This window comes from Anarhichas minor, unplaced genomic scaffold (assembly GCF_050575085.1).
Source record: "Anarhichas minor isolate MPS153535 unplaced genomic scaffold, ASM5057508v1 ptg000062l, whole genome shotgun sequence".
NCBI classification, from domain to species: Eukaryota; Metazoa; Chordata; class Actinopteri; order Perciformes; family Anarhichadidae; genus Anarhichas; species Anarhichas minor.
The window spans coordinates 5773960-5788897 of NW_027466508.1; the positions used below are offsets into that span (position 1 = coordinate 5773960).

Below are 14938 nucleotides of genomic sequence, written 5' to 3' on the forward strand. Positions count from 1 at the left end.
TCTGGATTTAGTTTTGGGGCATATTTCTGGCAATAACACCACAATGTGCCATTTTAACACGTGTACTGATTAGACAGACAAGACCCAAAGTTTTAATAATGCTAAGCTACGCTAACCGTCTGGCTGTGGCTTCATACTTGGCGTACACACATGAGAGTGGTGAGGATCTTCTTATCCATCTATCCCCAAGAAAGAGAAAGAACAAATGTTCTTACATTTCCAACTGTTAAATATTGGGACTCATGGTGCATCTATGGTTCTAAGAACTATCTGCCCTTGATGTCAAGCCACGCTAACCTGTGTAACAAAAAAACAGCATGGTGGACTTTTGCTCTGGTCTATGCTCTTGAATACCTATGTTGAATACACTTATTGTAAGTCGCTTTGAATGAAAGCGTCTGCTAAATGACTGTAATGTGATGTGGAGATGAGCCTGTGGGATAGATTATGATTCTTCTGTTTCCCTTTATGAGGTGAGAGTGAGACACAGATGGTCACAGTCAAGGTAGGAAATCTTAGTTTCTGTCTGACTGACCATAGCTAAAAGGAAACGTATTATAAAAAAAGTATTTTATCAAGCAACACTTATTAAAAGTTACGTGCTATAAGGAGTGTAACGTTAGTACTCTAAGGGCATTAGTCATTCACGTACAGTAGTTACTCCGTTACGTTAATATTTCAACTAGTGGTCGACTGAAAAAGGATTTGTAAAGGCCAATATAATAATGATATTTCAGAGCAGGAAAGAGCTGACAGCTCATAAATCGCCAAGACCTATCAAGAGTTGACATTGCTGTGTTATATATTTAAGGAAAAAACTTATCAGGTATGATATTTCCGCTTGCTGTAAACTCTGCTGTTCCCACGACGGTAAAGTTTTAGCCAACTTTTTCTAACCTTATCGGCAGAGTAATTAGTTGAAGGCTTTTTTTTCATGAAGTGGATAATTACTTTCTAAGGAAAAAAAAACATCTAGATAATAAATATCTCAAACATAATCCATAAATCGTGCATTTATGTCTGGAGCGCTCCGAGTCCCACGTACAATGCCGGCATATTTTCTGGCCAATGGGTTGTGCACTAAGTGTTGGTACATGGTACATCATTCACCAGAAAAAGCATCAGCTAGGAGTAAATACATTTGTTGATTTCCTGTTTGCATCTTGCAAGCACATTAATTCAGATTCACATTAATTCAGAGTGCTGCTCAAATATTTGTGTCATGAGTGTACATTACACAGCTTTAATGCTGAGGAGTTAACCAAAGTCTGGAGCTTTGCGTTGCCTAGCACAATGCATATTTACCTTCATGTCATTCAGCCGAGACTTTCTTTTGAGCCGTCGTAGCAGAAAATTAGAGGCTCTGTGTCTTGCTCAAGGAAACATCAGCAGGGTATCGGGTATTTGAACATATTGGCTGCTGCATGGATTCAATATATGCAACAACATCCCGCTGATCACAATAAAGTACTCTCCCAGGATATGTGGTATGCTGTAATTAACTTTATTTTGGGCTCAATTTAAATAAAGCGGGCCAGAAGAGGTCACCTCATAATTACAGCACTGACGCTTTGACAAGAGCCATTTGGAAAACAAACAAGGCTACAACATTTGTTTAAATTAAATATAGATACCTTTTAATGAACAAGGCAGATGTTTTAGTCAGAATGTCAGGGCTAGCAGAGCTTGTCAGCTGTACTGTACTTTTGCTTGTTTGTTTGTCAGTGATGTGTTTTACACTGCATTCTCTTTCTTACAATTGTCACTGAATATTTAATGTAAAAACTCTACTTGGTTTTAGGGTGTAACGTTGGGAACACACGTCCACATTTATTCATGTGACCTAACGCCGTCACATCCACTGCAGAAGTCGCATTAGCTTGATGTTGCAATGGTTAAAATATGCAAGAGAGCGCTGCTGTTGAAACTCATCAGTCTATTGATTTATGAAAAGTCCATTGTTTGACCCATCCACCTCCTCGCATGCCCACCATAAGTGGTCTTTTGTCAATATTTGATACTAAATCACGAGCTCTGAACCGTAAACTGTATATAAGACGTGGACGTATTCGTAGTGACAGTTTTGAAGCCTCGGGTTTGGAGTTTTGGCCGCCGCCATCTTGAATTATGGCTGACGCCATCTTGACTGACGTTTTGCGACCAGTGAACGGAAGTGACCATATTTTGACTGCGGAGGAGTGTCAATCACAAGGTAGCCACGCCCTAAAGCATACCCTGCTTTGTGGTATTTTACTCTAAATGGAACATAATTTTCTAAATGAACATCATGTTAAAGAAGACTTGAAACCAGAGATTGAGACCATAAACTCATGTTTACCATGTTTACTGAGGTCATAAATCAAGTGAGAAATAGGGTCATTTTCTCATAGAGTTCTATACAATCTGACTTATTTTTGCAACCAGGGGAGTCGCCCCTGCTGGCCATTTGAAAGAATGCAAGATTAAGACACTTCTGCATTGGCTTCACTCTCCAGAACCGGATGTTGCCTCCTGCTCTGAACGTTGCATAGTCACGGGGATGCGTTTAACTTGTGTGTCCACCATGAAAAAGGATCCTATAGTTGACTTTCTATTGGCATTGTTTTTGTGCATGTTGACAAAGCAGTGGATTTCAATTTCATGACTATTTTAGATGGGATTGCATTATTTGCAGTCGCCACAAACCATCACTGAACCAGCTGATATTAGCTTTATTGGTCTGGAAGCTGGTTTATAACATTAAATATGATCACGGACCCATGCACAGCGCTTCAACACGACAGGCCTGTTGTGCCTATTACATTTGCTAACCCATAATAGGACAATTGCTGTACAATTGCCAAGTGATCCATACGAATGTACATGTGTGCAATGCATGATGCAAGCACTGAAACACAGTAAGAGGATAATTGAAAAGAGAGTATAACTGGGGTGGGTGTTGATTACAGTCACAAGGCTTACTGTGTCTTCATGTGATGAAGAGAATGACTTCAATTCTCCTCGCAAAAAAAAGGAGCAACCAGTTGAGCATTTGATGGCCGGGGCTTCGAGCAGACCCGTGTGACAGACATCAATGAGGTCGCCCTTCTGAGGCTAAGCTAAGGCATAATAATTAATCTTTTTTGACATCATCATCCTCGGTGTCACCTAGCAACGGTCCATCTGCATTAATGAGACCACAATAGGGAGCCTGTGGCGGCCCGTCTGGGGCGCAGCGCTCGCTGGCTACCGTGCAAATGCCTCCATGTGGGAGTGAAGATGTAGTGAACTCACTTGATTGATCTTTTCTATTTGTAAAACAGCATTTATCTCTTTTTTTTTGCCTGAATTTGAAGAGAATTTCACGTGGTATGAGACCTTCAAAGAGGAAAAACTAAGCATAAAGTAATACTTAAAAACATGTATTTGTTTTCAGTCTCGTGTTAGTGAATCCGTCTTCTGGAGAGACAATTAAAGAGAACGGAAGGGGGCGGGGGGGGGGGGGGTTAAATAACTTTCATTAAATGTTGATGAGCTCGGTCAGCTCCACCAATCACCCAAGAGACATGCAACTTATCTTTAACGAAGTCTACATCCGTGCACAACAAAGGGACGTACACACACGCTCTCCGATTCCCTGAAATCAGCGTACGACAGTGAGTTTGATGATCAGACCAGACCTTTCTGTGTTGCATTCTCAAATGCCAAATTTACATCTCTTTCTCACACTCAGACAGACACACACACACACACACACACACTGCAAAGTGCAGAGATTCAAGCCTAACAGCAGTCACCCGCAGGAGAAAAGAGAGACCAGCCTCTCAGCTGACAACTGGAAATTGCAAATGGCAACGTGTTCAGGTAAAAGACTGTGAGTGAGTTCCTCACCGTGTTTACTCCTGGAAAATTGGGGAATAACAGGCTGTCATACGGTGACACATCAGCCTTTGTTAAAGAAATTACTCCGCTCTTCGTGTGGCTCTCTGATGCTCGGCCTCCTGGACAAATTGTCCATCTGGCGAGTGCAGACTAAATGGAACTGCGTCTTTGGCATGTTGCTCCGCCGCTCGCACAAAGAAGCATGGGCAGATAGGAATCCAATTATCCGAGGCAAAGAATGGATGTCTCATTTAAGATGCGGCGGCTCTCGCGACAGTAATGACGGCACCACCGTCTCCCCCCCTCCCCCCCGGAGAGCCGCGTCTCTATCGACTGCATCATCTTCTGCTCAACACTAACTCATCTGCGGCCATATGCCGAAAGCTGTCGGGCATTATAGATCTTAACAACTATTTTTTAAGGCACAGGAAGCATGGCTGTCAAAGATAGAAATATTTACTCACATGTAGCGTAGATGTGGGTTCTGAGCGAACGCCCGAGCCTGGATCACCCTCAGGTTGCAATTCATGATAGTTCTGAAACGGGAAAGAAAAGAAAAAAGAAAATAATAAAATACAGATGAAAACCTAGCGTGGGAACATACAAACACACGCACACAGTTTCACATCGGGCCATTTTAAATGTTTTGTTTTTTTCTTTCTTGTTATTGCTGCATGTCTTTGTGATCGTCACAAGGAAAGAAACTAGTTTCAAATGCAGAAAATGGTGGACTCAAGGCATCTTTTAACCACTGTAACGAGACCATGTCTATTCCAATCATTTCAAATTGAATCTGCACGCGCACGCCCTGCGGAGCTGGCACCGAAAAGGATGTTCACTTTGAAACACCGTCTGATTTGTGAACTTTTGTGAGACTTTACTATTGACCGAGTAAAACCTCAGATTAGAGCGCGTATTCGAAACACATTTCCACAATGTGTCAACTTGCATGGAGTGAAATAACTGTGAAATTCAACTAATCCTCATTTTGCCGTGGACCCCATGGAATCCTCTCCAGGAGTCCCAGCGACCCATTTAGGTTGCCAGTGTTCAGGGCTACAATGGTAATGAGTTATAATCTTATAATCACAGATGGTGCATCTGAAAGAAGTCGTAGACATCATTATACCCAGCTGTTGGTGCCAATTACCTTCTAGAAGTCTAATCATACCTCTGTGGTGTTCGACTGGGATGTCATCACCCCAACGTTCCCAAAGTGGGGCTCTGGGACCTTCGAGGGTCCTTCAGAGGGTTTTTTGGGGCCCATCGATACCTTCTGATGGGTTCCCAAGAAAATTAGCAAACACTTCACTGTTATTTCACTCCATAGAAATCAGTACAACAATGATGACTGTAGAGCTTTGGTTATTATCCTCCCAGCAGTAATAACAATTACATTGAACACAATCATCTCTGTAAGCAGCAGGGATTTGATGCTTGTAGCATTTGATGTGGGGTCTTCAACAAGTTTGAGAGTTTTTTAGGGGGGGATCAAAAGAGGTTTTTTGATCTTTGTGTCATTTAGATTTCCAAACAACACAAAGAACAGACTGAAAGGCCACAGAACTTCATCAAAGTATTGTGTTACTTTAAAGGGGGAAGTATCCTCATACAAAGGTTCGTATCATATCTTACTAAAAGTTATTCCTCACTTTTCGTGAGTTTTTCTATGTATGTCCAGCAACACGTGACAATTTTCCCTCATTATATGCCTAGAGTCTTTTCAAAAATAAAGTTCTACAACAAATACATAGGACACAATTTGGTTAGGTTTAGGACACAAATCTACTTGGTTGGGTTTGAGAAAATAACTATGTAAGTTACATGACAAATCAGCGTATTGACCTCTGGTTACACACGGGACACGTCAGCAACCTCCAGGATGAAAACCCGGTGTACCGCCCATCCATTCACCTCAGCCTCCTCCCTATGTGGCGTTATTTGCTCTTTATACTTCCTTGTTTGAGATCACGTGGTATATATATGAATTCATTTGGAGGATATACATATTACAGTGCATTCATGTTTGTATAAATGGTGTACGAGAACGGCCAGTTGTGAACAACCATAAAAAAATACTGGACGGATTGAAACGAGGTAAAGACAAGATTTTAAAAATCGACTTGACCATACAACACCAGAATTGTGGTAAATGCCAACTGGCAACTATCTACACTATAAAAGCACACATTTTAGCACATGGGATGCACACGAATAACAGGGATGAGTCTGGTTGTATTTAAATGTTTTCTTTTTGCATCAAATCCCATTAAAAAGACAACAGCTATATATCTATCTAAAAAAAAGACATCACTGGGTGACATGTTCCTTCGTTACCATGAGCTAACGCATGTTTATCGAACTGCACTCTGCCATCTCGCTTCGACTTCATCCTCAGATCAGGTGGCAATTACTCCACTATATCTTTATGAGCAAATATTTGTTTGCTGCTATATTAATATTCACACTCTCAAATAAAGTGCCTTAAAGGCTACACTGTGGTCCTTTTAGAATATATGAACAATAAACAGTTGAGGAATGGATTTGGCTTCTTATTCTGGAGATGAACCGTACAGCTCAATAATATATATATATATATATATATATCAGGCCAATGTTTATTTTAATGAATTATTGCATCCCTTTTCTTTTGACTCAAAAAAAGATGAATTAGATCAAATGGAAAAACGAGGTGAACCCCTCATGCCTCTATGCAGCTAACAGCCCCACAAGGCAGCAGCCTTCCCTGGGAAGGCCCCGACTCCAACCGGGGAGAAGCCGGCGGTTCCCAGACAAGGCAGCAGGAGAGAGGTGGTGGTGGTAATGAGAAAAATGCTAATTTAGTGCTGGAGATATTACACTTGGCCTCCCTGATGAGGGATCAAGGGGATCAGGGGAGAGGCCAGCTCTGACTTTTGGAGGGCAAGGGAGAATACGGATCTCTGCAGAGAGCGGGGAAAGGAGAAGGAAGAGGAAGAGGAAGAGGGAGGTCGGGAGGCGGCGGATGAGGGAGGAGTGCGAGGTGAGAGGAATGTAAAGGATGTGGCCTGGTAGCGTTGGGTAGCACAGCAGGGAAGGAGCGTGGAAAGAGATGAATTTGAAAAAAGAATAATAATAAATCCCACCGCTACAGCGGGAACCCCTAATTCAATTTTCCCTGCTGCTTTTTAGCATTATTTGATCAGTGGCTAAGCAAAGCGAAGGGGATGTTCCACCGGTGTGCGACTGTCGAGAATTAAAAGCCTGTTTAAACATCGGCTCGCGTTAGGATCAGAAACACGGCCTTCACTCCCTCACCGCACACCCCGACTAACACCGTGTCATCTATTTTGAAAATGAACCGGGTTTCTGTCACATCCAGAGAAGTATCGTTAAAACCAGCGACACCGCAGCTGCAGCCACTTGTGTTCTGAGCTGAATTACGGCTCTCATCTGTGGGGCAAAAAAACAACAACACATTGGCCGCTCTGCGGTGAGCAGGCGGGCAAGCTGAAACACGGATCGACAGCGGTACAGGTTCCACATCTGGGTCTCCATCAACGGCATCAACACTCACAGTCTCTGCAGTCCAGTGTAGAGCTCCATGTCGACGTCTCTCAGAGTTTGCAGTCCCGTCCAGTTCTCTATGTGTCTGCAAACAAGAGAGAGAGAGAGAGAGAGAGAGAGAGAGAGAGAGAGAGAGAGAGAGAGAGAGAGAGAGAGAGAGAGAGAGAGAGAGAGAGAGAGAACAGTAAATGAGAGGTCTACCCGAGAAAGGAAAACAAACCGGGAGATGTGACGGGACAAAGTCAGTCCCGAGTTAGCTGTGTGTTGCCAGTTTTTTTTTTGAATCCATAACCATTTAAATTTCAATTATTGGAACAGTTCTGACAGAGCGCTCTCTGCTGCCTTCTGATAGATGTAATTGCCGAGAGGCAGGTTCTGAAGGGGGAAGTAGTGTGAGTGGGGAAGAGGGGGGCAGACCAAATAAATACTGCAGATGACTTCTTCTAACACTATCACCACACTCCCCAGGGATAACTCCATCCCGGCGCCTTTACATTTCGCTGCAGGACAAAGAGCGTTTGTAAATTATTTGTTTGTTGTGGTTTTGGAAATTAAATGGGCAACACACACACACACAGGGCACACCGGTTTCAATTAAGCCAGTGGAAATGAGGAGATGTGGCAGGAGACACAGCAAAGGCTGCATGGCTTTGTTTTGGATGGAGGAAAATATCATTAAAAACACTGAAGGGGACTTAATCCCAAATGTCAGATTTCAAATTAATACCACAAACATGACCATCGGCGCTAAACATATTTAAGTTTTAGATATAGAGACACGTAAATATCTACATGCATACAAATAGAAACACATGTTGCAGCCTAAGCCGAAACATTCAAATTGCACTCACACTTCACCGTTCAGTATCAGTTCTGCAATCAGACAGCAGTTTGTATTTCATGACGACAGCAGGAGAATAATATTCCCACGATTGATTTTGGCAAACTTGCTCCCGCAGCACATCTTTTGGCTGTTGTGCATCTGGTGTTCAACGACGATGCAGTCTGTTAATTCGAGCCCTGGCCCCCGGGTTGCATCACCTGCTTTGGTGGGGAGGGATACAGGTCTGCCAAAACATAACAAGCACTGGTGGAACCCGGCCGTGCATGACTTTATTGTTGGCTACTGGGTTGCCAATTCTTTCTTTTTTTAGGAGGGCTGGCAAGTGGGAGCATTTAGCAGTAAGAGAACACGAGTGATGTTGTTTCAGTACGGTTTTTATTCGAGTAAGTGAGTCTTAAAATGATGATTATATCCAGAAAACTAGCAGTTGGGGCCGTAATGTGAGCTGAGTCACAGAAAATTGAGCTTGGATTTGCCAAATGGTCAGCGACAACCAATCTCAGCGGAAACAAATGCAGTTTTCTGCGGGTGAACCGGTGACTGAGACCGTTTTTACATTGGGTTTATATTGAGCCCAAAAATGGCCCTCTGGACAGCTCTGGCGTTAGGTATTTAGTTGTTGCATGTGGATTGAAAATACAAATGCATTTTCATTCGTGTTCAAGGTGATCACAACATGTCCAAAATGTGTTTTGGGTGCATTTACACCTGTACTTTCAGGTCTGATTGCAATCTGTTCACATAAAAATCAATAAAGCTCTACACCAGAAGAAGAACTTACCGGCTAACAACAACAGCTAGTTAACGATCAGCAAACTAACACAAACACATGGATGAATCGCTTTTATGAATACAAGCAAGACAAGATAAGCTTTTTATAAATCAGATCGCTATCTGACTTATGGAATATTTGGCTGAGTGTATATTTGTTTTTAAACGTGTTGGAAAATATCAATTATATGACATTTTAAGATTTGGAGCCATTATTTGGTGCTAATACTAACGCTGCCAGTGTTACTTAAGCTCACTCAAACTGTGTCATTATCGTCATTGCGAAGGCAATAGATGCTAACAGCCACGTGAGAGCAAAACGAACGTTTGCGTGCGAAAGTGCGGCAGCTGCCCCTGCTTCACGCCCACAGAGCAACGTTGCCGACGTCGACATTAGTGTTGAACTGAGGGCAGCCGATCCTGAAGGCAGGGAGCCGAGTCATTAATGTGACCTGCAAGCTGACATGACGGATTCCCTTTGCAAGGCCTTGCTCACTTACGTAGAGAAGTCTACCGTAGTAAATAGTCAGTCGATAAACTTGAAATTTCACTGCCTGTGCCTTTAAGAGTGGGTGAAGTGACACGTGTTTAAAACATCAGTGGCTTTAAACTATTTACATCTATATTGTGAATCAATCTTGGATCAATTCTAGCAACTCAACCGTACCCCTAAAACGTTAAAGTTTGTCACGCATGTAAATTGAGTCAGGCTCAAGTCAAATTAAAAGACAGAAATGACAGCAACAAGAGCTGACTTACTGGAGGAGCCTGCACCAACTAAGACATTTTGGCAAAGAGCCTGAGAATGTAAAAACATGCAGCTTATGCAGACACCACAATATGGCTGAATCCTTGTCAATTATCCAATGAGGACTAGACACAAGTTTGGCCGGCAGGAATGTCAAAATAAAATCACTCAATAAAATCTTGGCATATAAACAGAAAAAGCTACAACACAAACCACTAGAGGAGAAGGCCACTGAAATAAGGAGAGTATTTGAAAGCTGAGTTAAAACTTATTTGAAAAAACTACGAAACAAGTTTATTGAATATCTAGAAAAAGGCACTCTCCCTCTTGGATGCAAGCTTCTGAAATGAAACATCCAGTCAGCTTCTTTCCATTTCCTAAAGAACTTGTGTCATCAGTGTCATCAGTGGTCAGCATTTCATTGGACCACTAAAAAGTAGGCGGGCTTATAATGCAGCACCTCCCTTGTCGCCAAGTTGCCGATTGTTTGAGGGTATGATGTCATAGTGGTTTAAATTAGTTGGTACTAGCTTAGGTTAGCACACGTCATATTTTGTTTTACAGGAGGAAGATTATTGGTTTTTCTCATCAAAATCCAAAGGAATTGATTTTTATGCATTCTTTCACAGGCGCACAATATGACCGGGGAAATGATCTAAGATAATTAAAAAGGCTTTTTTTTAGTTCATATCGCCTTCAGTACTTTTCTTACTTACATACCGTAGTTGACAGGTGAAGTAGCAACAGCGTGCTCAAACCACTTGAACATGTCAAGTTTCTTTGAATCTAGTACTATGGAGGATTGCACATGCCAAAAAATGAAAGCCAAATAGGAAACAGCTGAGCAGATTTCTATCATAATAAAAGAGCTTATGTGCACTAAACCTTACTCGGATATTAGCACTTGTTATTATCCACACTTGTTCAGGCTAACTTGATGCACTGTAATAGCTGACAGCTTTATAATGTTTCTATCCTCGTTGGGAACGTTTCAACAGGAATTTGGCATCCACAGTGATTAAATACAATGGCAAGGCAATATGACCGGCTTGCATCAGTGGGACATAATTTCAACAATATTGTATGCCCTCGTAAGATACTGATGCAATATTGTGATATTGGAGAAAAAAAAAGTATAATTTATGTGAGCACAAAGTGTTTTCATTTGCAGCACCGCTTTATGCTCTGTGATCAAATTTAGCACTATCCCCATTCCCAACAAGCTGCCGTCAACAAACAGCACAGAGGAAGCGGGGAACAACCTCCCCGTGGACCCGAGCATGTTGTCTGCGCAGAGAGTCTGATTGCCCGCGGCACATTGAATATGCATGTGGATTAGGCTGCTGTGAAAAGATGGATATGAATAACAAAGCTGCTTTGATTCTGCAGGGGCATTCAATCCCTGTCCTGTTATTCCCGCATCCTTGAAGGATCCACGAATAAAAATGGCACCAAAAAAATGACAGTCAACATAATTCGAAAAAATAACGGAGAGGCAAAGATTTTGCATTTCGGGCGTTCGAATAGACACTCTCATCACCGCGCTTACAATAATTGACACAGTGGGGTAATTTTAAATCGCTGGTTTGTCAAAATTAATATTACACTGATGAAAGAAGATTTGAGCAGTGGAGAAAAGGGGATGTGAGTTTTTTTCTTGACAACACGATTAGAATGAAAGTCTGTCTCTCTTATGACTGCCTCTTCTCTCTTGTCTGTCTTTAATTATTTGTTCTCTGCGTAGTATTTCAAAGCAATTCTGTTTTCCTAAAGGACTTTCTTCATAAATGTGCCATGACATGACTTGATTAGTAAGCACAAAGGAAAGGAGGATACTATCAGAACAAATTGTACAGGCAGATCTACCAGCTTGATCTCTAGCATTCAAGCCTATGAAATTAAAGCCACCTTCCATCTGCTTTAGAAAATGGCCTCCAACAAAGTACAATCTGAACTGGGTGACAGGATGGTTCAGCGCTTGAGGAGAACACCCTGGAACCAAACAGTAACAGATTTGATCCCAGCAACAGCCATCTGTTGTGTTGAAGCGGCCCTGGGCAACGCACTGAACCCCTACCTGCTATCTTGTTGTGAGCCGCTGTGAATATGAGCAACAGAAAAAAATTCTTAATCGGTAAAGATATAAATAAATAACAGTACAAAGGCAGAATTCGAAAGAAGAGAAGGATGCCAATTTAAGCATCGAGCTCTGGAATAAAAGCCAATGAGAAGCTTTTGGATTTCATTTAGTGACTGCCGTTGAGGTATGGAAGTTTATTAGTGTCGAAACTATTGAGCAGTATTATGCTATTCGGAATTTAAGGACATGGAGGGACCACATGAAGAATTATACTGGAGGATTTTTGAGCAAATAGCAGAACTTTTCTTGCTCAGTACGGTCTATGTGTGTGTTCATATAGTAGTGTTGTCATTGTTTAGCTTCTGTTTTTTAGGAGACCTTTAGCAAGGCATTTCCCAACTTTACTCCAAATCGCCAGCTCAAATGCGAATAATAGAGCATGGTTTTTATAGGGGAACATTTAAAACCAACGTGACTTCAGTCTGTCTTGAGTAAGATTAGAGATGTGGTGTTGTGTTGTGATCAGCACAATGTGATTCCGATGCCACATTTCAATTGAACCAATCCCTCAGCAGAAATATGCAGTAATATAAGAACAAGATACACAAGGCTCCCAGTAGCGCAAAAGCAAAATATCTTCTGTTTCTCAGTAATCTTCTCTGATTCCGCTCAATACCGCTGTCTGTCTGTGATTTACGACTTTCTTGCGATGATCTACAATGCTCGCACCGCTGCCTTAATGGGAAAATGTTTAATAAAATAGAATGTCTCTTGTGTGTTTCTGGAATATTGATCTATATTCTGCCTCCCTCTCTGTTTTCAGAGCGGCAGTCTTCTACAGCCCAAACACTTCGGAGTGGGGATGCGCGGGGTGAAGTAGCACTCATCTAGATTAAAGCACATGCCTCACATCAATCAGATAACCTGTTTTTTTTTTTGTGTGTGTGTGTTTTCTTTGCTCCACTCATAAGTGTTTGCAAGCTGCATTGTAAAAATGGGGTCGCATTAAAAGGACACAGTGGAAGAAGCAATGATGAAACACAGAGGAAAGGAAGCTATTTCCTTAAACATTTGCCGCAACTGGTAGAGTGGAACAGATCATCCCCAAGAATAATCCTCAGGGACATTTGGCATTCAAAGCTTGTTTCAAAGAGAACAAGTATTACAATCGATGCGGTTTCTCACGAAGACAAAGCCACTCCTGTTACCTCTATGCAAATGCAATCACAGGCAACGGCCGACAGATGCACAGGCTTCCTTCTTAAATGTATGGGCCTATGAAATGATACCCGCCTTCCATCTGTTGGTCAGAATCTGATTTATAAAACACTATCCAGCAGTATTAATATACAAAGCCAACTGGGAGCGTAAGGTGTACTTTTATTTTTTTCACTTTTCTGCTTCATGCTCGTACAGCGACACACACCGAAAAGCTCTACTGCCGTGCAAGAGCACTCAAACAGCAGGTGCTGTGCACATGAAGGATGAAGTGGAAAAAGTAAACGGTATCTTCGCTTCCCTCTCTTATTTCATCCCTGTGTTGGTCACAAGACATGAGCATGCACGTCCAGTTGGTCCTCCTTTGATAAATAATGTTTGGAATTATTTCTTAAAAAGTGATTCTGTGTTCGTATTGGCAGATAGAAACATCATGGAGACATATGGGGGGCACTGCTTCTCCAAGCCGCGCTTTTACTGGAAAAATATGAAAACCGGGCAAATTGTGACAATTTGTCTCAATTACATTAACAGCAGAGACTGCGAGCTGGAGAATATGATATCGATATTCAAGTGACAGGCAGAATTGACCAAATTACAGCTTTATTAAAAACGATTCTCCTAGATGGATTCAGCACTGAGGATAGAGCCCAATTTCTTTTCCAGCAAAGGCATCTGAAAATCCATGGGGACAGATAAATGGAGAGAGAGAGAGAGAGAGAGAGAGAGAGAGAGAGAGAGAGAGAGTACGGTTCAGGACAAAGCAAAAGGGAAAAAATAGCAGGAATGAAATTTCAATTGATTGCTTTAGTTATCAGAGGTTTCCCAGGGACCGATCCTCAAGTGGGAGGCACGGGCCGAAATATGGTCCGATCAACCAAATAGTTGCTTCTACTAAGTACTGGTCTCAGTGGACCTGGACATTATTTGGGCTAAAACAGTCTGCAGCCGTTTTTAATAGCACTCCAAAGACTGTGTGGGTAGTTACTGCTGATCATAGTATATCCGATGACGCTCACCTACACATCCTCTATCGCTTTTAGAACCCTGAAGTGTCCACCTGTCAATAACAATCACACGCTTCTATTCAAGGTGCTTAGGAGGTTGGGCCGTTGCTGAGCAACCAAAACCTGCGTGCTGCGATTGTGATGAAGTTGCGGTACTTTAGCAGTGAGCCTCGCTGACTGAACCAAACAGAGTCAACACAAAGATAAATGGCTTTTTTTTTTTTTAAATGGCTCACAGTAGCTTGACTTCAGAATTCGTCCTCTTCAGTTTGGCTGAACATGAACCGGATACTGTGACGTCCTTGGACGGTGGAGCGGATTGGTTGAATTATTCTCACATGACTGTGCACTTTTCTGCATTCAAAAAAAGTTGAGATTTTTCCATCTAGTCCCCGAAGAAAGAGTGTCGCTACGAATGCATGCTGCGAAGGCGTTGCTTTCGGTTATGAGCTAATTGTAAACGATGTAACATTTGAACGCACCCTTACTCTAGTCCTTATTTTGTTGACATCTAAAATCGGTATAAAAGATAACCATATTATATCCCTGATTCTAATAATAATATTCTAGTAATAATCTTCTAACTGGTTATTAGCTCAAGTTGTTTAGAAACAAGACACACGCACACATAAAGTCTCCAAATGTTCGACCACTCTTAAGAAGGCTTTGCATATTTTAAACAGTACTATAGCACTATGGCTGTGTAGTGTGACTGAACATAATAAGCTATGAAACCCAGATACTTAATAATTTATATTAAAGTCTCTGGTGATTAAATTACTCTATGTGCAACTCTTTACAGAGTAAAAACTACTTTCAGTCAGTTTACCATTCTGTTCACTTCCTGCATGCGGGAGAGCCGT

At 41.8% G+C, this 14938-nt stretch overlaps 1 protein-coding gene across 4 annotated transcripts in view; it reads right to left on the reverse strand.

Moving 5' to 3' along the window:
• Positions 1–14938, reverse strand: part of ntrk3b (neurotrophic tyrosine kinase, receptor, type 3b) — a 157887-nt gene that overhangs the window by 123154 nt on the left and 19795 nt on the right. For all 4 annotated transcript variants that reach the window (XM_076077990.1, XM_076077991.1, XM_076077989.1 and 1 more), the window contains exons 2-3: positions 7418–7492; positions 4326–4397 (exon numbers count right to left, since the gene is read on the reverse strand). In XM_076077990.1, the coding sequence (XP_075934105.1) occupies positions 4326–4397; positions 7418–7492 (147 nt within the window). The remainder of the gene's footprint in view (positions 1–4325; positions 4398–7417; positions 7493–14938) is intronic.